Source organism: Parasteatoda tepidariorum, chromosome 7 (assembly GCF_982258835.1).
Source record: "Parasteatoda tepidariorum strain Cologne lab strain chromosome 7, Ptep-v5.0, whole genome shotgun sequence".
Lineage (NCBI taxonomy): Eukaryota > Metazoa > Arthropoda > Arachnida > Araneae > Theridiidae > Parasteatoda > Parasteatoda tepidariorum.
This window is the reverse complement of record NC_141761.1, coordinates 42,225,154-42,251,676: the sequence shown is the minus strand read 5'-3', so window position 1 is coordinate 42,251,676 and position 26,523 is coordinate 42,225,154. Positions and strand designations below refer to the sequence as shown.

General features: G+C 28.3%; 1 protein-coding gene across 1 annotated transcript in view; it reads right to left on the bottom strand.

Annotated features, from left to right (window-relative positions):
* Nucleotides 1-10,376: 10,376 nt before the first annotated feature.
* LOC107438482 (periodic tryptophan protein 2 homolog) overlaps nt 10,377-26,523 on the bottom strand; it is a 35,685-nt gene continuing 19,538 nt past the window's right edge. The window contains exons 14-19 of the mRNA XM_043048880.3: nt 24,990-25,170; nt 24,116-24,263; nt 22,648-22,819; nt 19,869-20,087; nt 15,382-15,607; nt 10,377-10,593 (exon numbers count right to left, since the gene is read on the bottom strand). Coding sequence (XP_042904814.2) covers nt 10,428-10,593; nt 15,382-15,607; nt 19,869-20,087; nt 22,648-22,819; nt 24,116-24,263; nt 24,990-25,170 — 1,112 coding nt within the window. The 3' untranslated portion in view covers nt 10,377-10,427. The remainder of the gene's footprint in view (nt 10,594-15,381; nt 15,608-19,868; nt 20,088-22,647; nt 22,820-24,115; nt 24,264-24,989; nt 25,171-26,523) is intronic.

The following is a 26,523-nucleotide window of genomic DNA, read 5'->3' as shown; positions in this document are numbered from 1 at the left end:
AATTCCTTTTTCATTATTTATAAACAAAATGAATAAATAATAAATTGTATATAATTGGTCATTGCTTAAATTAGATTTATTAATTATGTATTTTTTATTTATTTTTTGTTTGTTTACAGACAGCACGTGTTTCCCTGCTCATTAATAAAAATTAATCGCTTTATTGCAAAAAAAAAAACATTTCCTTTAAAAAAAATACATTTATAGAGCTCTAATTCTTTCAACGAATGAATATTTTGTCAACTTTAAATAATTTTTTGCACGATAACTACAGTTCTGTACTTGAAAATGTATTTAGTTTACCTTAATGACGAAAATGATGGCAATTGTAAACCTAAAATTTTTTACACTGTAAGAAAAGCTTTTAGTAAAACCAATTTGTTGTGATGGGTAACACATATATGTGGTACCATACACCTCACAACCATGAGGCTGGTTGTAAAGAGTAAAAGAATAGCGATTACTATTTTTAATTACGAACTACCCTGCAAAAAATGATCAATAGAAATCAATAAAAAAATTTTATTGATCTGTAGGGGGAAATGGAACACTGATATCAGTAGAGTAGATCAGTACACTGTATTGATCTATGTCAGTAGAATGGACTGATATCAGTAGAATGTATTGGTCTGTACGGGGAAATGGAACACTGATATCAGTAGAGTAGATCAGTACATTGCATTGATCTATATCAGTAGAATGGACTGATATCAGTAGAATGGACTGATATCAGTAGAATGGACTGATCTGTACGGGGAAATGGAACACTGATATCAGTAGAATGAACTGGTCTGTACGGGGAAATGCAACACTGATATCAGTAGAATGGACTGGTCTGTACGGGGAAATGGAACACTGATATCAGTAGAACGTATTGATCTTGCGGCGACTGAACTTAACTTAATCGTAACCGCGACAGTTACGATCAGTAACTGTCTCTGTCATTCACCAGAAGAATCCTAACCGCCAATGCAGAATGACGGACTGCTCTTGTTTTCATATTTTCCCTTTTTATACTTACTAATTAAATGTAAAATAAATACTAGTTAAAATGTAAACTCAATCTATTCATCTCCTGGACACAACCAACCACCACAGTGGTGACCCGGACGTAATCAGGCCGTAGAGTTACCTTCCCCGATCGTTACGTATCAGTACCCTGATACTGGTGGGGGAGTGTGCGGTGACTGAACTTAACTTAATCGTAACCACGACAGTTACAATCAGTAACTGTCTCTGTCATTCACCAGAAGAATCCTAACCGCCATTGTAGAATGACGGACTGCTCTTGTTTTCATATTTTCCCTTTTTATACTTACTAATTAAATGTAAAATAAATACTAGTATTCATCTCCTAGACACAACCAACCACCACAATCTATACGGAGAAATGGAACACTGATATCAGTAAAATGTACTGGTCTGTACGGGGAAATGCAACTCTGATATCAGTAGAATGGACTGGATTCCTTACGATTTACTTAACACTTTACCGACCGGTAGCGGTTCGAACATACTATGCCCTTTCACCGCCCGTTCAGCTGCAGATCGTCCGAGACACCGGCTCGGTTTCGGCCTAGACTGACGCGCGGACTTCACCACTAAATATCAAAAATTACAAATATGATATAAAATGCAACGTTAAATCATCAATATACTGGTTACTGTATTAAAAAGTAGGCGTAACTATCTTTCTTTAACTAATCTTACAAAATATTTTGCTACCACTTTATTAGAAATTTTCCAGAAAGCGGAGCAGTTGGCATCCCTGCCTTCATATCGATGAAAAAATCCCGACTTTCCTCGCAGGAAAATCTAGTCGCACCCAGCTGCACGATGAAAAATCCCGACTCTTTTCGCAGGAAAATCTGGTCGCACCCAGCTGCACTCGAGAAAACGACAGCTGAATTTTTTTCAGGGCATGCTGAATTGGTGGAAAACGTAGTCACCACAGATCGGTCAAAAGTCGATTAATCGACGACCGGTCGGTATGCGCTGAGAACAAAACGTCGATTAATCGACGGCCGGTCGGTAAAGTGTTAAGTAGGGAAAAAAAACGTTCTATAACATATGATTTAACTATTAAAATAATCTTGGTAGGATATAATGAATTTTCCATAAAATTTATAAATACCATAGGATCATTTTATCTGCATTCGAAGTGTATACTCGTCATCGCTTGATTTTAATTGCGCACCAGGTTGGGGATTTCTAAAATTAAATTCCGCACATAATTGGTTAAACCTTGTTCCCCTTTCAGAAACAGATCGTCTGCAAGAGATTTCACTAAGTAAGGAGAATGTTTCATCTCTATATCTTCGAACATTAATATTTTATTAATCTCTTTGGAGCTATGTACATTTGCTTGTAGCATGGATTATAATGCCTTATTTATTTCCATTCTTTGTTAGTAATATTTATGTTCAAAAATAAATTTCAATTTAAAGGACTCATATTAAACTTAGATGCAAAACAATCATGCTAATCGGTTAGTATTATATTTGTATCTGAATCTGGAAAATAAAGGAAGTAATAACATTAACAGAAATACGGGAGATAAAATGTTTCATATCTAGGTAGGAATCAGTTTAGTCTTTTCACATTCCACCGACTTTCATATATAATTTAATTAGAAAACATAGAATCTGTTTTCATGAATAACATAAAGAATTTTACAGAAAGAATTTTTTTAGTTCACGTTTTTACTTCAAAGAGGTAGAAATGAATTAAAATAGGGTATCAAAGTTACTTTTATTTTCAGAATCCTAATTTTTTTATACGTTATCAACTTTTTTTACAACGATAAGAAAATCTTAAAGGAAAGTAAATTTCGAATAAAGAAACGAATATTTTTTTAGTTACTATTGTTACAGCAATAAAAAAAGTAATTAGATTTTCTAATTTGACATTTTATCTACACAAGATACAGAAATTTAGGGAAATTGATTAGTTTAAGCTTTAAAAAAAAAGGGAAAAAAAATATATATATATACATTATCATCTTTTTTAATTTTGAGAGATGTTCAGTCCCCTGTCTTCGCAATTAATAAAGTTCATGAAACTACACTGCAAACTCTTTAAATACCATAGTTTTAATACAAAAGAACTTTAAGCATAAAACTAATATATTTCCTTAAGTGGTAGAATTATAATTTTTGAAAGAAAAAAAATCAAAAGTCATTACGCAATTCTGTTTTAATAGATTCAATGTAAAATAAAATGTAACTACAATATTCTTAGCCTCATACGCTAGAATTCTGTTCTAAAAGTATAAGGACATTTAAGATCTATTTTTTCAGAAGATAAGAGTCCTCGAATCATTCCCCCATTTAAATAATACATTTAAAAACAATTTTTACAAAATATAAAACATAAAGCCAGGCATACATTAATATCATTTGTACCAGTTAACAATAAGCGAATGAACGATGTAATTGGTTACAAAAGAGAGCAACAGCCGAATTTATTAAATGCAATAATTTTATTTTAAAATAATATGCATAAACAGTGATTTTTATATTATCGTATATATGTTCTCTTTTAATAATGCAACTAACTCTGAGTTTTATTGTGGTAGTCAATGGTTATCTTTATTTATTTTTTGAATCCGTTCACCAAAATAAACGACACTGTCTTATTATCTCGTACCATCAAGTCTTTCTTTATTTGAGTCTAAAAAATTTCAACTCGTTAATGTTATTGCAATCTTTTTGCAAAAAGAACTCTTTGACAACACAAATACTCCTCTAATGTGGTGACTATTTAAAATAGTCACCACATTGTTGTTCAGGACGAAAAAAGATAAGATATAAAGATAATGTATTGTATTCGTTTCTTCTCTGATAAGAACTGGGAACTTAATTCTAGTTAGTGCTAAATATTTACAGAAAAAAAGAATCATTTCTATGCTTTTGTTCTAGGCACTGAAGTTAAGAATAAGAAAAAAGACTATATTAGTTGTAAGAGAAAATAATAATTGTTCAAATAGGGAGATTTAAATTTATGAAAAAATGTATCAATTAATTCAGTAGTTATTTTTGTTCCTCTCATCCTAACAAATGAAATATTTTACTCCTCGAGTGAAATAAAGATTAAAGGAAATTTTTTTAAACTCATTTATAGAAAATATTTTCATTTGTATTTCATTTTTAAGACCATAATCATGCGTATAAAAATTCTTTTTCTCCTCTACTTGACTTAATTTAATTTTGACTTTTTATTTAAAAATTAAATTAAATTAATTTAAATTGCTTATTATTATTGTAACTCATGTATATAGATTGCACTAGTGATGGTTAAAAATATATTTATTCCAAATGAACTACTTCAATTTTTACAGATTCGTTTTATTTAATAATTTTTTTCATGCATACTGGGCATTTTTTTTCACAATTTAATTATTCCATACTCTAATGAATCAAGTTAAATATGAAATATTTAGTAGGGTCGAATTTTTATTTCCTTGATCAATGTTTCCTGCAATCACTGTTTACTTGACATGGTTGACTTAATGCTATAATGTTAATGAGGTTTTAAGCATATGGAGTATTTTAATTCTTTTTTTTCGATGTTAAGATCGTTGATTGAAATTGTGTTTAGATCCACTAAAGTAATTAAATAAATTTCAAATTAAACTTAATACATGAGTTGATTAATTTTATAGTTATGTGATTTACAATTTGATCATTCAGATAGCATAAATGTTTATTTCTCATTATAGTGCTAAAAATTGCAGTTAATTTGTCAATAAGATTAAAAATATTTGTACCAATCTTCACTAATTTTTGTCCATTCTAGAATTTTTGAATGAGTACATTGATTAAATCTGAAATCCATTCTAATTTATTATTCTTTTATATGGGTGATTTCCAAATTTGATGCATTTTTGAAACTGATGAACTTGAAAATAAAATTGATCATTGTTGGTAATTAACATCAATTCCTGTATGTGTCTTGTACATGTTTTAATATAGTTATCAGCAAGATCGAATTAAAATTTAGACCAGTGGGCATGTTATAAGACGTAATTAAACTGAAAAATACATTAATAAATAACAGACTGGACAACTTTACATATTATTTTTTTATTACCGCGTATTAACCTTTTAGACTTAAAAGTATATAGTTAAAATGTAGCTCACAAACTTACTTCGTATACTACAAGCAGTTAATAAAGCATAATCTTCAAAATTAATATTTCATTTCAATATTGTTCTTTTTTTAAGTGATAATTTCCAAACGCTGAATTATGAAAGCAAGAATAAAAAGTGTTAGTATAATCTTCTGAATGATTATCTTTTGTAACAGAAAATGATTATCTTTGGTAACAGACTTCTCTTGGACAACACAAAACAATTTGAACCAAAAATTAAAAAAATAAATAAACAAAAAATTAATTTCTAGCTTATTTATAACAGGAATTTTTGAAATACATAAATGTCTTGAAATTGTTTTAAATATTTGAAATAGCTAAAATATAAATTAGAAAAATGACTTTGCCGTTTTCGACAGCCTAGTTTCCATGATTGCTTTATAGAAAGTAAAGCGTTTGATAAATTCTTATAATATTAGGTATAACACTTAATTGTACGTATATATGGAAATTACAAACATCTACACCAGCAGGATATTAAATTTTATAATAAAAATATTTTTTGGTCGAGCATCAAAAATCCCTAAAATTTGAAACCCACTCATATGCATACATAGTCATATTTTATAGCACCACTATATAGCGTTAGAAGTGAGTAAAAAGAAAAGTGAAGGGATGATCAAGCTCGTCATTTGACTATCTGTAATAAAACAGTAAATTTAAGCGATTTTTAATTATTTATTGGTAAATTTGAAATGAAAATTGCTTAGATATATTATGTTTTGGAGTTACTTAATTTACATTATTAAATGAGTTTTGTAGCTTGAAAGTTTTCATGAAACGTTACTGTTGTACGACATAAATTAATTTCGAAATGTAAAAAATCTTGATATTATCATGGCACTAAAATTCAAAATTATTTCAAAAGAAGCCGGACGGAAGTTTGATAAATAAAAAATCACAATGATTTAACCTAGTGATGACCACGTTCAGCGCCACACATATTTTTAAGAAAACTCTGCGTCAGGCTACGTACGCTACACCGAAGCGCTTGTGGTATAGCAACTACTAAGAGATAGAAATAAATAAATATTTTATTTGTCGCAATAAATAAATAAAAAAATTTCAATAAATTTCAGAAATTACTCAAAACAAGGTAATTTGTTTAGTTTTAGTGATTATTGACTGACATGGCAACGTTTTAACTATAGATTATTAGATAGGCTCTTACTTGTCAATCGCTTGGAGTTATTTTGTTACTTTACTGAGATCACTTGTTTGTTTAGCGTGGCACACTTTTAGTTAATGGGAAATTTGATAATTTTCATGACGATAGTAATGAAGGCACTTCACTTCTGAAACTGTCAACTACTTATTAAAAAGCTTTTAAAATTTTGTGTTATTTATTTCTTTTAAGTTGATATGGAGAATAATTTTTCTCTTTTTCAGTTAATTTAAGGATTTTATGTTAATATAATTATAGATTTTTTAGGTTAAGAACATTAACTCTATATACTGTTTAGTAATATTAATAAGGAAAATTAAAAAAGTAAATGGCAATACGAGGAAAATTTTGTCAATTAATCATAGTTTTTTGTATGTTTTTGAAAAGTTCTAATTTGTAGTTTCATTTTATGTCTTCATATCATCAAAAAATGAGATTTCTCACTCACTGTTTTGAAAACGATTAAATAAAATTCACGAGTCTTGTTCTCTTTTCAATTTTGAAAATTATATTTTAAACAACAAAATTTGTAGAATCTGACAGTTAAATAAGAATGCAGAGTCAAGGCAAGTATTTTGATAGCAAGTGATCGAATTAATGAATAAGACTGCATAACTTACAATAAAACAATCTAAAAAAAAAAGAAAATAACAGGAAATTTAACGCTACATTGCCTTAGGAAGTCATTTTGACTGCTATTAATTTCAATTAGAAAAATAATGATGACACAATTTCTTAGAATTTTGTGACTTTTTGTACAATATATAATTTTTTTTATTGTTAATATTTACTAATAACTTGTTATATAACTGTAAATAATATAAAAAATGTTAAAAATTGATTTTAAACGAATTTATTTACGCATTCACAATCCAGTCATTTTTACTGCTTTTGGGCAATATAGGTATATACTAATTTTCCGTCTTTCTAGTGTTAGATGATCAAATTTTTAGAAATATTCTGAACACCTTAAAAAAGGATTTATTGGTCTTTGACTTCAAAATTATTTATCCTATCAACAAGGATATCTAAGACAGCTTAAAAATAGCCTTATTAAAAGTGCAAATAAATGCAAGTCAAAAATAGCACTTTTGTAAGTAAAAACTATTATAACCTTTGAACTATCAGTTTCATTGACTCTGTTACACAAAGTAAAACTGATAGATGTTTGATCTTATTTCATTCCTCATTATATTTGCATGGTAGCTCAGGGTGGGCCAAAAAACAGGCCACCCGAAATAACTTTTGTTCTAATGATCGAATCTTCAAGTTCTTGAACTCCATCTTAATAGTTAGAGGGGGTTATGCTAACTAATTAGTGTAGACAAGATTTTTCGTTATGAAACCAGACACAAATACGAACTTTCTCTAAATAAACATGCCCTTTTTTCGACGAATTCAAATTTTCGAACCCCAAAATACTGCAATGTAGAAATTACTGTCCCCCTAGCTTTCTTAGGAGAACAATCCAAAATTTGGATCTCGTAATATTAACTTTATTTTTTGTGTATCTCGCCATATCTCAAAAAGTTTTTAAGCGAATTTAAACATTTTTGCACACAATTATAAAATTACTTTATCCAAAGATAATTCTATGCAAAAAATAAATTTCAGTAACTATTACTTTAAGCAATAATAGTCGGAAAAAATTTGAATCGCAAGGATTACAATTTTTTGCATCATTTTAAAATAAGTAATTTAACATGGCAAAATAAAACACTTGAGTGAAATCTGCAGAATACATTTTCCTCCCCCCCCCCCCAAAAAAGAAATTCAATACGTTTACAAAAATATCGTCTGAGTCTATGTGCTTCTAATTTCAATGCTATTACAACACGCTAATTTTGAATTTACATTTTATTTCCTTTTGGCATGCTTAACTCAGTAGAAAAAACAATCAATTGGATTTTCCTTCTTATAGATAGTTTATAAAATGCTAATGTTCTACTCTGATAACAGTTTCAAACTATTTTGTCTAGGGTAAGAAAAATACATAGGAAATGATACCTAATTGATCTAGATAGAAGTTTAATGTAAGTACATTAGCACAAATCAAACATTGCACTTTTTGAGCTGAAACCATTATAATTTCCAATATATTGTTCTTATCCTCTTAGCGTTGATCTCATACAATTCAATATAAAAATTAAAAAAAAATTGGAAAAAATACCTTTCTTATCTAGATAATAATATTTAACTGTTCTCTCATTTACTTTCTTTCAAAACCCCAAGTTGCACTAAATTGTACTTTTAGAACCTGCCAAGACAAGGGATTATAGTTGTGTTTTGTCAGTAGGAAGAACTTATTTTCTTTCTTGGATGTCAATTTTTAAGCCTATCTTTACAGATGAGTTAACAACAGCTGTTAAAAAGACACATTAACTTGTTAAGCATTTTATAAGATTGTCAAAATTAGTATGTTTAATATTTTACAAAATAAAATTTTTTATTTCCATTGTGAAATTATGAACTCAATTGAATACTTTTAGGAAATATGAAGCCAGATCATTTGTTAGATATCGTCTGTATTTCATTTAACATGTTACACTAATTATGATTTTTGTATGTGTGGGGATTTAGTTATCCTTAATGTTAACTTTCATCTGTGAAAAGGTATCCCACCATGTTAACATGTCTTATGTACAGGGTATCTGCTACATTTTAGAAATTCAAATTCATGACTTTTCATGATTTTCCATGACTAATTCCAAAAATTTTTCATGACTTAACAAAGTTGCTATTTTCTCCAACAAAAACGCAACAATAAATTAAAAAAAGCATTATAATAACATTATTGGAAATAGGTATAACCAAAACTATTATACTCTTCATCTTCATATTTATAGATTTTAAACTTAAAAAACAGAGTAAGAAAAGAGTTAAAACAATAAAATAGCTGAAAAAAATACAAAAGCAATAATTTAGAATTATATTCTAAAGATACTTTTCTTGTTCATCAGAAAGGAAAGAAATACACCTGATTTTTCTGTTCATTTCAGGATTAAAAAAAAATTCGCCAATAACTGGTTTGCTTCAACTAGAATTTTAAATTTATAAAATTTAAAAAATAATAATAATAAAAATTCTTAAATCACAGAAGAGAGTTTAAAGGATAATTCGATCTAGAAATGATATTTTTTCTTTCATTTTTTGAAAGAACACCATAATTTTTAAAAGAACATGATAAAATCATTTTATATTCTAATAAAATATGACTGAGTGGTGATTTTGTTAGAAATTCAGATATTTGGAACAGGATGAAATTGGGGGGAAGGAGATTCCATTTTAAAAATTAGATTTTTCAGAGACCTAAATCAAGGATTTTCCATGATTTTTTTTTAAAAAATAGTAAAAATCATGACATTTCATGACAAATTTTGTTCAATACCGAAATTCATGACTTTCCAAGATTTTTCATGACTTTCCAGGTGCGCGGATACCCTGTATGTACTAGTAAATTGGAATTACATTTTTGTAGTAGTAGATACACTAGTTATCCCCCACCAGAATTCTATGAACGGATACCACTAGTTGATCCATTGCTGTTTGTGAGAAGCTGGGAGAGCTGTGTTAAGATCACCATACTTTTTGAGAACTATATTAAGTTCATGGTCGCCCCTATGTTACCATTAGCAGTCGAGTGAATACGTTGTACGTTATGTGTGATCGAAACTGAGTAGCAGCAGCACAAGGAGGTGGATAAGGCCGCAGTCACAAGTCAACTGTTCAATGTGGACCATCCATGGAAGTAGGCGCATTCAAATCATAGTGGGCGCTTCTGCCAAGGTAGGCGTGTTCACATCACCTCCAGGTCACCAATGTGGCGATATATTTACTATCTACTATCTTTACGTTACTGTCTACTTTCATCTATGAAAAAGTACCCCTCCATAGAATCGAGTTAACATGTTTTATATACTAGTGAATTGGAATTACCTTTTTGTAGTGGTAGATACACTACAGTATGCAATTGAATTAATCAATTAATGTTTCTACTGAACGTAAATGATGTGACATTGAGAAATAAGATTTTTTAAATGAACTATTAGCGCAGTAAAATTAATACTAAATAAAAACATAATTTATTTACAAGTTGTATACAAAGTGATATCAAGAACTGTCGTCAGATGATTCTTCTGAATCAGTTTCTTTCTGAATTTCACTACTTTCAATAATCATTGATTCTTCTGTTTCATCTGGCTCAGATTCTAGTTTACGTTTCTTTATATTTCCCAGATTCAAAGTATATTGAATCATATATTTGTTAAATGAGCATCTGAAATTAAAAAAGACTTTTTATAACAACATTTATAATCCAGATTAGTGGGTGTTAATTTATGAATATTAATTATGCAATGGAAGTAAATAAAAATGCTTTATGAATTGCAAACAAAAAGAAGAAAAAAGTAACAACACATTATTTATAATACTTTATTTTTATCAATATTTGAAAACTAAAGAAATTGACTGTTGCAAATTCTATGATGCATTGCAATGTTCATCTTTTTTAGATAATATGTAAACTTAATTTTTTTCAATAAAAAATTTTATTGTTTAATTTTAACCTTTTTATTTTAGAAATCTTTATTTTATTTACATTTTGGGACGAATTTTTTCCACAACTATAAGGGTACCGTAAACCGGGGCGAGTCTACCCATCCAGGGGCAAGTCTACCCATTGTAGTTTTATTTAATTTTCACTATTTTAAATTGCAAATAAAAAAAATTTTACCGACGGAGGACTTAGTTCAGACTCTAAGGAAGATGGCGCAGTAGTAGTTTGATCCATTTTTATTTATTTTGTGTCTTTTTAACCGACCTGTTCAAACGTCTTTTGAGAGATTTGTATTGAAAATCAGCAAACTTTTAGTTGGTGCTCCGTAAGTATATTATTATTATTACTATTTTCACTTTGGTTAAGTGATAAACTTATCTAAGACTAAGATTACATTAATTTTATATGAAAAAAAGCAAAAAGAGTGTAAGTTTTGCTGTTGTAAACAAAAAGCCAGAATTCGCGGGGCGAGTCTACCCATTCGTATTTAGTTTTAATAAAGCATAATAATATAATTTAGAACTTCGTTTATATTAAAATTAAGTAATTTTAAATGAATTTGAGTATATTATTTTAATTCTGCATTGATAAATTTATCATTAATAAGAAAATTTATAGGTTAAATATGAATGTAAATATAAAATATGTTTATTTTACCTATTTTTTCAATTTTTATATTACAAAATTAACTTTTTTTATTTAATATTATATTTCAACGAGAAAACATTGTAAGAAAAATCACACCACCCAAAAGAATAGGAAAAAGATTTTTCATGATTCCCAATGTTTGAATTTCGATTTTGTTAATAATCTTTAATTATTATTATTTATTAATTATTTAATTGTAAATTTATATTAATTTTAATTTATTTTTATCAACAATAATCAGAAAAAAATCTTATTTTTTATTTTTATCAACAATAATCAGAAAAAAATCTTATTTTATAATGCTAATGATTATAAAAACAAAACTGTGATCAAAATGTGATAATCGATCAAATACTCAATTTGTGTTATTTTATGAATAAAAAAATGGAATATATAATAAAGTTATGAATTTTACTTCATAAATATCCTATATAGTAACTAAAATAACAATTTAATAGTAAAATTTGATTATTTACAATGTTAACATTCATTTTAGTAGAATGGGTAGACTCGCCCCATACGAGAGATTTGTCAGCAGTTCTATAAAAATATACAGTAACAGCGTAACTGTTTATATTTTCTAAAATCGATTTCGCAGCTTTAAAGAGGCATAAACAGCGATTCCGAAACACCTATTAAAAGCCTTTTTTCTTTAATATTTACAAAAGTTTGACCACTTGAAAGTTGACAAACTGAAAAAATGGGTAGACTCGCCCCGGTTTACGGTATGTGTCCCCATAATATTTTCCAAAATTCCAGAATTCTTTTTCGAGTTATTTCGTTTTTTAAAACTCAGATACATATTTTAATTTAAAAAATGAAAGTTTTAAAACATTCATATATAGTTTGCAAATAATTTTACAAATTCTATGATTATCACTTTTATGTAAACAGTATCATAAAGCCTTTAATGACTTTTTTGAATTTGTTGCAATTTGAACTAAATGATATCAATGAAACAAAATACAAGTTTTATCTTGTTAGATTGTGATTGTAGTTAGCAGTTATATAATTTAGTTTATGCTCAAAATTCATTCAAAAATTCATATTTTTTAAAAAAAATATCATTTTTAATAAAATTTTTAAAAATTCAAGTTTTTGAAAATTTCTGCTTTCAAATTTTTTAAAATTTAGACACAAAGGTTATCAGTATTTTATCTATTTTTCTTGTTACTTTTGACACAAGACAAGACAGGTAAGCTTTAAAATGAAGATTTCAAGAGAAATAAATAAATTTTTCTTTAACAATGCGTAAAAGTAAAGTAAAGCATAAATTTAAAAAATTGTGAAAAAGCATTTACTTGAAATAACTTTAAAAAAAAATTTCAAAAATGAAAATGAACATTTCAGCACGTCAATTTTCAATTCTGTAGTTGCGAGCATTTCTAAAGATTCAAGTTTTAACAGGCAACAGATCAACATAAACAGTTTTTTACAACAAATTTAACAGTTGATAATTCTCAAAATATGACCTAATATTAATTTTGTGTTATTGCATCATCCTCCTTGTACATTTCTCTACACATCTTCGTAATTTCAAGTTTTATAGTTATGACGCAGCAAAACAAAACGGGATGTTAAATTGAACATCAAAAATAACGATGGTAGTCGCTGTCACAACAATTTTAATATAAAATATAGTTTTATTTCATAGCAGCAGAACTTTAGTTAGCTTTGAATTCAAAATTTATATTCTGTTCCTATGTTCCTAATGGATACCGAGAAGCTTATATCACAAATTTGTAATGCATTTTAAGCAACATTGTCCAGCGCTGTAGAAATCAAAATCAGATTCTAGAACATATATATTTGCTTTAGAAGCAGTTTGCAGGTTACTGGAATCAAGAAAAAGAGATTATTATCTAACCAGTTGTTCAGCGTAACATTATTTAAATAACTTGATTAGTTCAAGATTCAAAGGTTGAAATTGTTTGGAAAAAATTTCGCTCGCATATTTTTTCCTATATCACAAACAAATGACAATAAGATAGAATAGAAAGAATGTCAGCTAAAAAACAAGTTTCTCTACTTTTTCTTTTAAAAAAAGAAAGAAAGAAGAAAGAATTTTAAAACGTCCGTGATAGCTTTGAAGCAGGGTTGGCAAGTTTTTGACACATGACGGTTTTTACCATGGTTTTTACCGTCATGTCAAAAAAAAACTTGTCAAAAGCGTCAAAAACTGTCAAAAACCCATAGTTTTGGTAAAACTGTATATTTATTTGAGTTTAACTGCTTATAATTTAGAATTAATTCATTTTTGGGCAATTAAATTAGAAAAAAAGTTGTTAAAAAATATTTAAGAACAGATTCTTGCATTTTCGCAACATGAATATATCAAAACATACTATTTGAAGTAAAATATTACGATACTAAAAAAAAAATTCAACATTTCCAAGTATCATTTTGTTTGGCATATTACATTACTGAAAAATCTCAAGATTGATTACTTTCTTTCTTAAAATCTTGCTATGAGAAACACATGTACACATAAAAAGAAAGTCTCATAAAATAAACTTTTCTTATCAATTTTGCTTTCAATATTTTACACAGAAATCTGACATGAAAAAGCCTAGGAAATCCTTTTAGAGTTTCAATATTTCTGTATGAATGTATATCCTTCTATAAGAATACATGTATATAGCTGCAAAATCAACAGCAATCATTTACAACATTCATTTATAAAGGCAATTATGTGAAAATAATATATTGGCCGCTATATGCCATAAATTAAAGAAAACAGAAGGTTTTTGACAGTTTTTACCGGTAAAAACACTGTTTTTACCACTGTCATGTCAAAAACCAGTTTTTGACGGCAAAAACCAGTTTTTGACGGCAAAAACCCAACCCTGCTTTGAAGAGAGGAAATGATCTTGATCCGTTAGAAAAATTTATAAAGCAGGATTTTTTTAAAAAGGGTGAAGCAAAATACGAGATAAATTAAGATCATGGGTAAAAGAGAGCAGAAAATAACATAAAAAGCAGAATAGCGTAAGAAACTGCATGTTAAACGGAGATTCCACTGTAATATATATATATATATATATATATATATATATATATATATATATATATATATATATATATATATATATATATATATATATATATATATATATATATATATATATATATATATATATATATATATATATATATATATATATATATATATATATATATATATATATATATATATATATATATATATATATATATATATAGACATCAAAGCACATGTTCCCACACAAGTATGTAACTTACATGGAAAATGAAGTATGTTTTTCAGCTTGGCTCATCAATTTTAATATGAAGGCAGTAAGGTGTTTGGTCTCAAATCCACCTAAGTTTATTTTTATAACCATTTTCAATGATTTTCATTTAAAACACTACTAGATAAAAACTTGATAAATAAACCACAAGTCTAAATTTATTTTAATGACCAAGTACCAAACTGGCAACAATTAAATTCCCACTTGTCTAAGTGGTCATTATAATCAACTTGTTTCTTACAGTCAGTTCAGTCAGAAGTGGTCAATTTACACAGGCATCATTGTATACTCTATTGGCTGTCCCGATCAGATCAATTTTATTTTTATTATAGAAAGGGTAATTTTTAACCATACAATGAAATAATTTATAAACCAATAGTTTTGAAATACTTCTGAACTTTTAAGCACCTTATCAAATAAAATTTTAAAGTGGAAAATTAAATCAGAAAGAAAGACTAATACATAAGAAATGTGCAAATAATCAGAAAATAACATTTAGTAGTTTGAATATTTCATTGCAAAATAGGTCAAAAATAATAACTCTACTTTGATAAAATATGATTACTTTTTATAAAACCAAGTCACAACTTACATTTTGTCTAAAGCTGTCAGCCTTTGGGATAGATTCTTTTGTAGAGCTCTTAAATTGCCCATGTTAGATTCTGATCTATTTTTAATTTTTTGTCCATGTATCGTTAATAAATGTTGTAACCAAGTCAGATAAAATTCAAGATGAGGAGAATTATCTATTTGGTCAACTATGAACCTCAGCAACCTTTCCACATAAATTTCAGGAAGATAAGAAGCCAGAGTTTCAACTACATGAAAAATGCAATCATAAATTATTCAAAACAGTAATATTAAAAATAAATAAATAAATGTTTGTATTTTGCTGAATAATGTAATTTCAAAACCCTTAAAAGTTACTCAGAACTTGGACAAGTTTTTATCACCCAATGATTACCATAACTATAGTGGTATAGTATTCTACTATTGGGTTCCAAGTCAATGAAACCAGGTGTCCACTACCAAATCACATTGAAAGATGATCAATTTATTAATTATGTAAAGATAATTTAACCTAAAATCAGATTAAAAATTAGCCATAAAAAACTGCAACAGTTTCATTTCAATATATTTACCATTACAACTTTTGTCATTAATATTTATTTACTTTGTCTGAATTTACTGTTAATTATATACCTTTCAAAAAAGTATGTCGCCCATTAAAATATTCCTGCTATTTTAGTTCATCTAGTTAGCATAAACAGGAGGAAACAAGTAAAGAAGATATACTTCATTTAAAAATGTATTTTCATTATATAAGAAATGCTAAAATATAACCGAAGTTATTCTGTTCAAAAATAGTCTTCCAATGTATCAGTTTTCAAAAACCAAAGGAAATTCTTTAAAAAAAAAACTAGAATTTAACTTTTATTTTATTATAGGCTCAAACAAGACCATTTAAAAATTCATGGAGCCTAATAAAGATAAATAAAACATTATAAATTTTATATTAACTATATCCTATACCATTAATTACAAAATTTCTTGCACGAAGGCTGAAATTACAGGGTTAAGCGCGGGTCATTTTAGAAAACGCAGTGAAAAAAGTGGCTAAATTTTCTTTTAATAAGTGATAGATAATGACTTAATTCAAAGTAGCGTTAATACCCAGGCAAAATCATTATAACCTTAAAAATATACAAGTTAAAGAAAAAATTGGTTTAGAAACATTTATTGGCGTTTACAAACTTTAGATTACTTTTTAATTAACAGTCATTGAATTTTTTTCTTTTTTTAAATTACATGACAAATTCTCGTTAATTATTCTGAACAGAAATAAAAAATGTTACACGCTTAACTTTAGCTACTATAGCTTAAATTATCATATTAAAATAAAAGAGAAAGTATACAACAAGAAGACTATTGCTACAACAAAAATACTGTTGCAACAAAAATACTGTCAAAACATAATTATTAATTGTTCTCATTTGTCATTGTTATTTTTAAATAAATTTCTAACAGAGAGAACTTTTTTTCAGGGAACTGAAGGCGAGGTGTTTCTAAATACGATGAAGAGAGCTGAAGAAGCGTAAAATAATTATTATCATTGCAAAAACAACATAGTTTTACAATAGAATTGTCTCAAAATGAGTGTGGAAAAAAGTGATTACTAAAATGCAAAAATACAATATCGTGTTACAAGTATAAAAATTGGAAACAAATCTGTGGAACTGCCTAAAAATCGACAAATAACTACTAAAAAAAAATAAGTACTTATTATGTAATTGCTGCGAATAAAGCGCCTCAAAAAATTATACTACCTGTGACATTGTGTCACTAAATCTCAACTTTCTAATAAAATTGTGACCTAAAAATTAGGCCGACCCCTGACATCTCTCCTTTGACGCCTTACTGTCTGTCGACCTTCACGGTGTTGACCTTTGGCAGCCTTTGATGTGAACACATGGGAGTTGGTACGTTATGGTCACAGTTAGTGCATAATTGTGATTATATTTAAGCGGTTCATCAATTCACTTCGGTTCCCCTTTTAGCCACGATTCTGCGGCATTTTAGGTACTTTAACTTCAATCTTCAACCTGATTATATAAATACTGCCCAATTTTTGGAGCAGGTGGCATTCCAAAATATAACAAAAATAAAACACCACACTACGATCCCTTAACAGGGATTTTTCTTTCTTCCACCCCCCGTGGGTGCGTTCGCTGTCCGACTGTGATAGCATTCTCCTTCGCCATGGATGAATTTGCAGATGGTAGATTTTGAGAAGTATGACTCCAGCGGCACCCCAATCCCGTGTTAAATGATTTTTTACGTTCTCTCCTCCTTTTCCTTGTTTTTCTCGAGGGATTTTTGATACTTCAAATGTGCTTTTAAGAAGCTGTCCATTTTAAGAGGTCCACCACTAATGCCTATCCCTGTTTCAATCATGTGCCAGCTGTGTATTGATGATGTAGTGTTTGATCGTGCTCCTCGATGCTTTTTTTTTTCAAAATAAATAAACAAGGATTTTATAGTGCTTTTCAAGAGTTTCTCTTCATTTGATGTCATTGACTCCTACTTTAGGTACACGTTCAGCTTCATTCTGATAAATTGTTACTTATCCTGGTTGGTCGAGAAAGGGTATGTAAAGAAATAAGTTTTTGTTATTGTTTTTTTAGTAATTGTACCTCACCAGTTGTATTTTATGTTAGTAATTGCGGCACATCGTATTTTTTTTACAAATATTTGCTCTTTCTGTTAATTCTTTTCTTTGTACATGGCCCCAACGTAACACTAGCCTAACAACTTCAGAATTGGTGTATGGAGAAAACTCAAGGTCTGCACGCTCTGAACTTATACATACTAGTATGAGAACATTGTACGGAAGTCATGTATATGTGATCTAGAGTTGCCTGGGTCATTAAGGTTCCGCCTCATACTAAATATAGTGGGCCATGAAGAGAGAAAGTGTTTACTGTCCTACAAAGGTTAAATTCGAATTTGCATGTCATAAGAACATCGATAAAAAAATATCACATTTAAAAAAAAAAAAAACGAAATAATAAAAAAATGATGGGAAAAATAAAGTGGAATCGCAGTAGAACTAAACGCATCCAAAATTATTTTTATATAAATCGTTCATTAATAGTCGCTACTGAAAACCAAAATTTGTGCATTGTTACATCATGGCAGGAATCTAAGATATAACATATTAATAAAAAATGAAAGAGATGAAAAGGGATCTGCAAACGACATGTATTTATGATGGCATCCTCTCGAGTCGTGTGTGTCAAAAAGTGCTACCTCAAAAGTGAAAAATGCATATCGTAATAACAGTGAATTAAAAATATCATTTTTTTTCTTTTTAATAAAAATACACATGAAAAGGGCCAAAAAAATTTTATAAATAAATACAAAAAAAACTGTAATTCAATTATGTAAAATTAGGATGAAATCTCACAGAGATTTCATCGTAATTTTACATACAATGAAACAGATTTCTGTGAATCAAAAACGTCAAAAGATAAAAAAATTATGGAGATTCCTTACTGCCCTGATTTGTGCATGCGTGTGCAGTTCGTCTCACACATGTAATTTAAGTATTCACACACGCGCCTAGGGTAATTGCTGAAAAGTAAGATGCAGAGAAATCCCGATGGAATCAAATACGCCTAAGAGCGATTTTCAAATGAAGCACTAACGAATAGTCCCATGGGTGCAAGTTGGAAAAAAAGCCAAGACTGAAAATTTTTTGACTGAAATACCTAACATACACAATACCCCCTCGACATATGCAAAATATCTAAGAAAGCTTTACCATAATACATCAAGTTTAAATACTGTACAAATAATATTTATTCATCTCTCTTTTGATAAAATAACAACAGGACATAAGAAAGTAGACCAATAACGTAGACCTAAAAAATATTTTTAAGTAGTAGAGAGTAGACCTAAAAAATATTTTTAAGGACAGAAAAAAAAAATTCCGATTTCCGTCTTCGAGTCAGTCTTGTTTCCGTCTTACTTCGGTTCGCAGACATTTTCGAAAGACGGAAATCCGTCCTGGGGACGGAAGACTTGTACCCATGAATACTCCTTACTGAAATTCGTGTGACATAATAACTACTATTTCTTAAGACAGCAACATTAAGTGAGAAAAGTGATTCATCCAGTTGCATGAAACCATACTTGAAATTAATTCAAATTCTATAGGGTAACAAATTTTAATTTTTCTGATGTAACAAATAAATATTTAGGATTTAATAGTTCTTGCTGATTTACTCAAAAGGAAAAAAGAAAAAAAACTTGCATTTATATTATAAACTAAATTCCATTACTTATTATTAGTATAAATGTGCATGATTTATGAGAAAATGTAGATAAAATAATTAAATGCAGAAATACACAGTCAAAATATTTATAAGTTAAGAAAAGATATTGCTGAGATGTGTTCCGATATCATCATTCTAGATATGATAAATTTGTAACATCATTAATAGGTTGAATATTATGTTATCACATTAACATTAGTGTATATTCAATACAGTTGAAATACATAAAATCTAAACTTACTGTCACCAGGCTTCACAGACTCAATGACTTCTTTTGTGACAATATTCTCATTTAATTTTACAGCCATCATAATTGCTTTAGAATACTCTTCCTTTTGTAAAGTCTTTCTGATGTTTGCAGGTGTAACATCAATATCAAGATCAAAGGGATCAAATACCAAATTGTTGTCTAAAGAATAAACTAAAAGTCCTTCCGTTGTTGTAGCAGCCCAAGCTCGGCCTAAAGATATTGAAAAAGGGAAAGGATCACTCAAAATTAAGTACTTTTCTATATTCACTTGTTTTAAATTTAAGAAAAATATCCTTATAGCATTTTTTTTTTAATTAAAACAAAAATAAAACAAGGCTATATAAATATATAAAACAAGGCTAAATAAAATGATTCCCGAATAGCCAAAAATAATCTATTTCCTTCTTCTTTCCCTTTCAAGGAAAAGAGAAGATCTATTCGCAACCTCCAACCTATTTGAGGATTTTGGATGATTCCGTATAAAATATATATCTTCAAATATTTATTTCCACATATTTTGAATACTAATCTCTCAAGAATTGATACTGTAAATTTCTATTCATAATTATATATACACAAATAAATCTATCTTCATATTTTTTAAATAACTTTAACTAAAAAAAGGGGGGAAGGTAACTTGCTAAAGTTTTATTTTAAAAAAAAAAGAATTAAAAAAAAGACTTTTTAATTCCGGTGACTGAGTTTTTTATGAGTGTAACTTATCAGATGATCTCATTGAGTTACAATACTAAAGAGCAAATCAATGTTGGTTTCTTTGAAATCGTTATTTTCCCCAAACATTTTTCTGAAACTTGAAAGATCGCAACCGAGAAATGTAAATCTTACTTCTGCAGTGCCATGGATTTTACGAATATCTAGACCACAGAAAGAAATCCAAAAATAGATTTTAAATTGGCCTTATAAATTTTTAAAAGTGATGACAAAAACTTAACAAACATCAATATTTTAATATATTTTTGGCCACCACTACATACAACGAAATACATCAGTATAACTATTCTTCTTATTTAGATTCTTAACTGATAAAGTAATATTCAAAAAATGAAATTCTGATGAGAATTGAAGTATATTTACTGCTGCTATTATAAACTTAAAACACATTTTGTCAGTAAAACAAAATTTGTGAACATTTATAGTCTGGATGAAAAAAGATTTAATTAAAAAAACATTATGCATTATGAATTTCATAGAAATCATAAGTTGAAAATACTCATAAGAGTAGTTTAAAACAAATGCTCTGTGCTATTTTTTTTAAACATAAATTTTGAGTTCAGTTCATTCTTTACATTCAAATACAGTGAACTCTCACTTATGCACTGGTGCAAGGGGCCAAGAGAAAAAGGCGCATAAGTGAAAGAGGCGCCTAAGTGAAAAACTTCCAAATTGTAAAATGCAACGTAAATTGCAGTGACAATATGAATAAATATGTTTCTAAAGATTAAATGTTAATATTTATACTGTTTTGGTATTTAGTAATATAATTATACAAAGAAAAAATTTAACATACCTTAAGACAATTTATTTCCTTACAAAATAATCTTAATACATGTTTGTATTTGTTTTTCCCGACTTATTTCAAAAACAGTTTTCTCCAGTTCATATAAATGGGATAAGGGGGAGTTTCAGCAGCAAAATTAAATTGTAAATAGTCACAAATAGTGTCTAAAGCTTCCAATACTGTTGTGTGATTTGGAGGAACTTTATCATCCTCGTCAGTATCATCCACCACATTCTCATCGTCCACAAGTTTTAATTAGATATAAATAAACACTTCTTCACAAAAAATTTGAGTTTTATGGGAGGGGGTGAAACATTACATGATAAATTTCTAAGAAAAGTACTTGACGTCATAATATGCTGCACAATAAGTTGTTCGATTACTAATGTCCCTAAACAGATCACCTTTTATTTACTTATAATGTCCATCTGACTGCAAGTAAGTGATCGCGGTCTCTTTCATCTTTCGTATTCCAGGTGTCTTTTTTTTCTCTAGAAAACAGCATGGGAGTAAAACTAACCTCCGGACAAGAGGAATGGTCATTTTCTAAAAGATTAATGGGCTTTCATTGTTGTTGGTGTAACAGATAAGACATCCTATTCAAAATTCTAGAAAGAATGTCTTTCCAGAAACAGCAAAAATGAAAAGGTCACAGGGGGAAGCAAATTCAATAGGATCTAACAACAAATATTTCTTTTCATCTGTAACAAGGATTGCTTATTTGCTTCATTTTTAATTTAAAATTATTTTTTTAAATAAGAAAAAATATTTAAAGGATTAAAAAATTTAAATGTTATCCTAAAATTTCGACGTATAATTGAACAATTGACTTTTAGAGCAACGCATAAACGAAGGATGTTTATCATTATTTTCCTATCTAATGTAATGGGACCTATAAAAATCGTCGTATAAATGAAAAAGGTGCATAAGTGAGAGGTCACTGTATGTATTTAACATATTTTGAATGTTGTTGTTTTTTTTTCTTTAATACACATTTTGAGATCACCAATAACATTGAAAAATAAATAAGAATAAATAAAATTAAAATAATAAAAATTACGTAGCAAATATGTTCTCATCTTTGAATGAAAAAAAAATAAAAAAATAATACTGCAAAAGGTAAAATCAGATTGCATACACAGTAATTTCGTAGAACAATTGGTATGGATATTTGGTTAGATTTAGATGTTCTAATTCTGGTTAGTAGAAATAAATTACAAAACATAAAAATCACTTGTCTTTCGACATTACCAGTAGGTGAAAACTGAATTGCAGTCACATTAATTTCTGGTTTGAAAACTCTTGAACTTTTATCCAATAATTTACTCCCTGGAATGGGAATTGAAAGTGTTTCTTCATCAGCTCTTTTTTCAATCAAAGCTTTATTCCCAAAAGCAGTCATTCTTCTTCGATTGATGAAATCCTAAAATAGAAATAGAATAAAGAAAATGATAATATCACAGTTATTCATTTATTTTAAAAATTAGGCAGTAATACTGTCTTTTTTCCTTCTGATTTTTTCAATGCAAACCTAACATCAAAGCGACTTTAGGACTAAAATTGTTTAAAAAAAAGAAAGAAAAATAAGTAATTTTAAGATTTTGCAGCCTAAACTTAAAATCTTTTCAAACCATAGGGAATAAGTAAAACAACAATTGCAACATTACAAACTAGCATGCTTTTCTTCTTGAAGTGATTCCAGGGGAAAGCTTTTACAATGCCTAAAATCATCTTTTTATCCGTCATTTTTTTTCTCGAAAAAAAAAACAACTTGTAATTCAATGCTAAAATTGAGCATAAAAAAACAAAAGTTATCACTCGTGAATGAGAGCTTTGGAAAAAAAAAGAAAAAAAACAGACGGTGCTGGTAATGGCGGAATAAATGTCTCATTAACGAGACATGTATTTCTGATGGACAGAACTCCTAGAAAACTTTGCCAGAACATAGATAATTGATTTGCGGATTCTGAAATTCATAGAAATCCATGAAATAACGGAAGAATCACATGCCAGCTATTGTAACTGGGTTTAAAAATAAAATTTCACATCGACAATGAACGAACTATAAAGATTATGCATGATTCCATTTGCAGAAGGCTGGCTTAACTTTACAGAAATAAAAGCTTCAGATACTTATAATGATTTAAACATTACTTTAATGATAAATACCACATACTATATAAGTAAGATGAAATACATCAAAAAGTAACTTATAAACTTAGGATGATGATGACTGCAAGACAATCACAAATACAAACAGAACTTGGCCATTAGTCATTAGATTTTAGAAACAAGCAACTAGCCGAAGGACAGAAGTACAAGTGATTTTTTTAATTTATACCCATATATGATTTACATAATGTCGATGTCAACAAAGCTTATGAAGAATGCAAATTATTATGATTATCTCTGATTTAAAATGACATGCTATATGGCGTACAAAGACATAATATTATCTTGCATTCAATATCCCTGATCCCTAGTGGTGGACTGCACATTCACCTAAACAAGCGTAAACAAAAACCTCAAATGTTAATAAAAAAATACGATTTCTGACTTGTAAAGTACGCTGATCGGCAAAATTGATGTTGTCAATTTGCGAATGCAACTCATTTCAATAAGTGCAATAACATAGATTGATAAATTATAAAAAAAAAATTTAAAAGAGTCAAACAAAAGAAAAACAATAGCAAGTTACAAATTATACATTATAACTTACAGTAACAGCATCAAATGAAAGATTGCAGGTTATTTCAAACTTCTTCATTAGAATTTTTTCTTCCACATTGTAAATACATACATATTTTGACCGACCAGCAGCAAGAATGCATTCCCCATCAGCTGTATAACAAAGGGCATGAAATGCTCTGAAAATACAATGCAAAGCTTAGTAACTCGAAATAAGTATGTAAATACATATTGACTTTAATATAATTTATTACAGAATTAAATACATAGGAAGACCTCAATTATCTAAAGTAAATGGAATCAAATCTAAGTTGATAACTAAGATATCCTGATTGGAGAGATACGGTAAATATTTTTTAATTTTATTTCATGAATAATTAATATTTTAATAACACTGCTATAAAGAATTTAAATTTAATGTTAATATGACCATAAAAATGAAGACCTTTTTTTGAAAACAGGTATAAGGATATTTGATTTAAAATTCACTAACATCATTATTACAGCGGTCTAACATAAGCTTTATCTGATGTAGTTTTGTCTATTCTTTGCCCAGCAGCTCTACACAGGAAGAAAAAATTCTCATTAAATTATGATAGTAAAGGGGGGGGGAATTAAGTATGTGTGGTGAAATATAATAGTCAATTTTCAGACAAGTGAAAAATTAAATCAGATTTGATGAAAGTTTCTGAAAACAAAATTTTATTTTGAAGTTTAACTAAAATAATGAAAGATAAAGCAATTTTGCAAGCAAAAAAAAAAAAAAAAAAAAAAACATCTTGTTGCATGTTAGAGAATTTTAAGTGAATCATATGAAACAGAAATCATCTTATTAAATTCAATGTACTGAGTATTTTTTTTTTAATTAGAAACAACTTTCAGTATTTAAATACCATAATTCTTACTGAGATTTTAGAAGACTTTTGGCAGTAATTTTGTCAGTTTCTCTTCTTCCAACATATAAGTCATGATGACCTTCAATACATCCTGTTTGCTCAGATGTGTGTGAGTCAAAGAATAATATTTGACCATCTAAAGTGGCAACAGCAATTTCCCCACCATCAGGCTTATAAATAGTAGCTAAACCTATGAAGAAAAATTTAATGCTTCTTTAATATCAAAAGAATTAGTTCCATTTAACAGACTACCACTAAAAGTACCACTAAAATTTAGAAGATAGATAGTTTACAATTGTGTGTGTGTGTGTGTGTATATATATATATATATATATATATATATATATATATATATATATATATATATATATATATATATATATAGCAGGATTAAAGCAACTGATTACAACTTACATCATCACAAGAGGCTGAAAACGAACTAAGTTGCATTTACTTAACTATTGTATCAACATGATCAGTAGCTATTTGATTAAAAAGAGCAGACATCTTTGTTCTTCCATACCCATACAGTTAGGCACATTTTACAAAACAAATTACGTACATGATCAGCGGCCGTAAATGGAATATTATACTCGTTAAGAAATGATGTAAATTACATTTTAGAGTTAATTACACCCATAACATAATTCTTTACATGTGCAGCTAATTTTGAGCTGGTGTTGACTCATTCTGCACATTTCACGTGCTTAAATAACATGATGAAAAATAGTAAAATCACAGTGGCCAATCTCAAAGAATGTGCACCCATAGTCAAGTCTAGATGGTTCTGAAAACGGAAAATCCTTAGAATATTTTCCATTAAGAGTTTGGTAATAAGACATTTTGTTCTTTGCTTTTATCAAATTTGAAAAAAAAATGATTCAAAATAAATGATCAAAAATAAATTTTATAAGTAATGCTGTTCATCTTTGTGATTTGAACAAAAACAATTAAAACACTAAGTTGAGTTGCACATACGATATAAACTACGTTTATTCCCTTCCTTTGAGGCAATTATGTGATTGGGGAACTAATTCCAATTACAAGAAATACACATGGGATAACACAGTAAAAAAAGATACAGTTAGAAATAAAATATACTTAAAATACATAAAAAACAGGGTAAAAGTGAGTGTAGAGATGACACGATGTGTATATTTTATGCGTAAAAAAATTTAAGCATGGTCACCTAAAATAACTATATAAATTGTAAAATAAGCCAGAGATTTGAAAGTCTTTGCCAAAATTAGAAGATTTCGTAATTATGGATTACAAAATACGAAAATATAGTGTGAGAGAGGTGTTGTAAAATTTTTTTAAAAGAGTGATACTGAAGTAAAAAACGATTGACAATTGCTTTGGATATGCCTGAGAAATGGATGTGCGCAAGGTAACATATTAAAATGGATAAATTAAAAGTTATTATTAATAAATGGTTGTGTTTTAACTAGAAGTTTTTAATTCAATGATTTGAATTAAATTAATGTAATGACAACTACAAGAATGTTACTAGACTGTAATAACATTTATAAAAAAATATTAG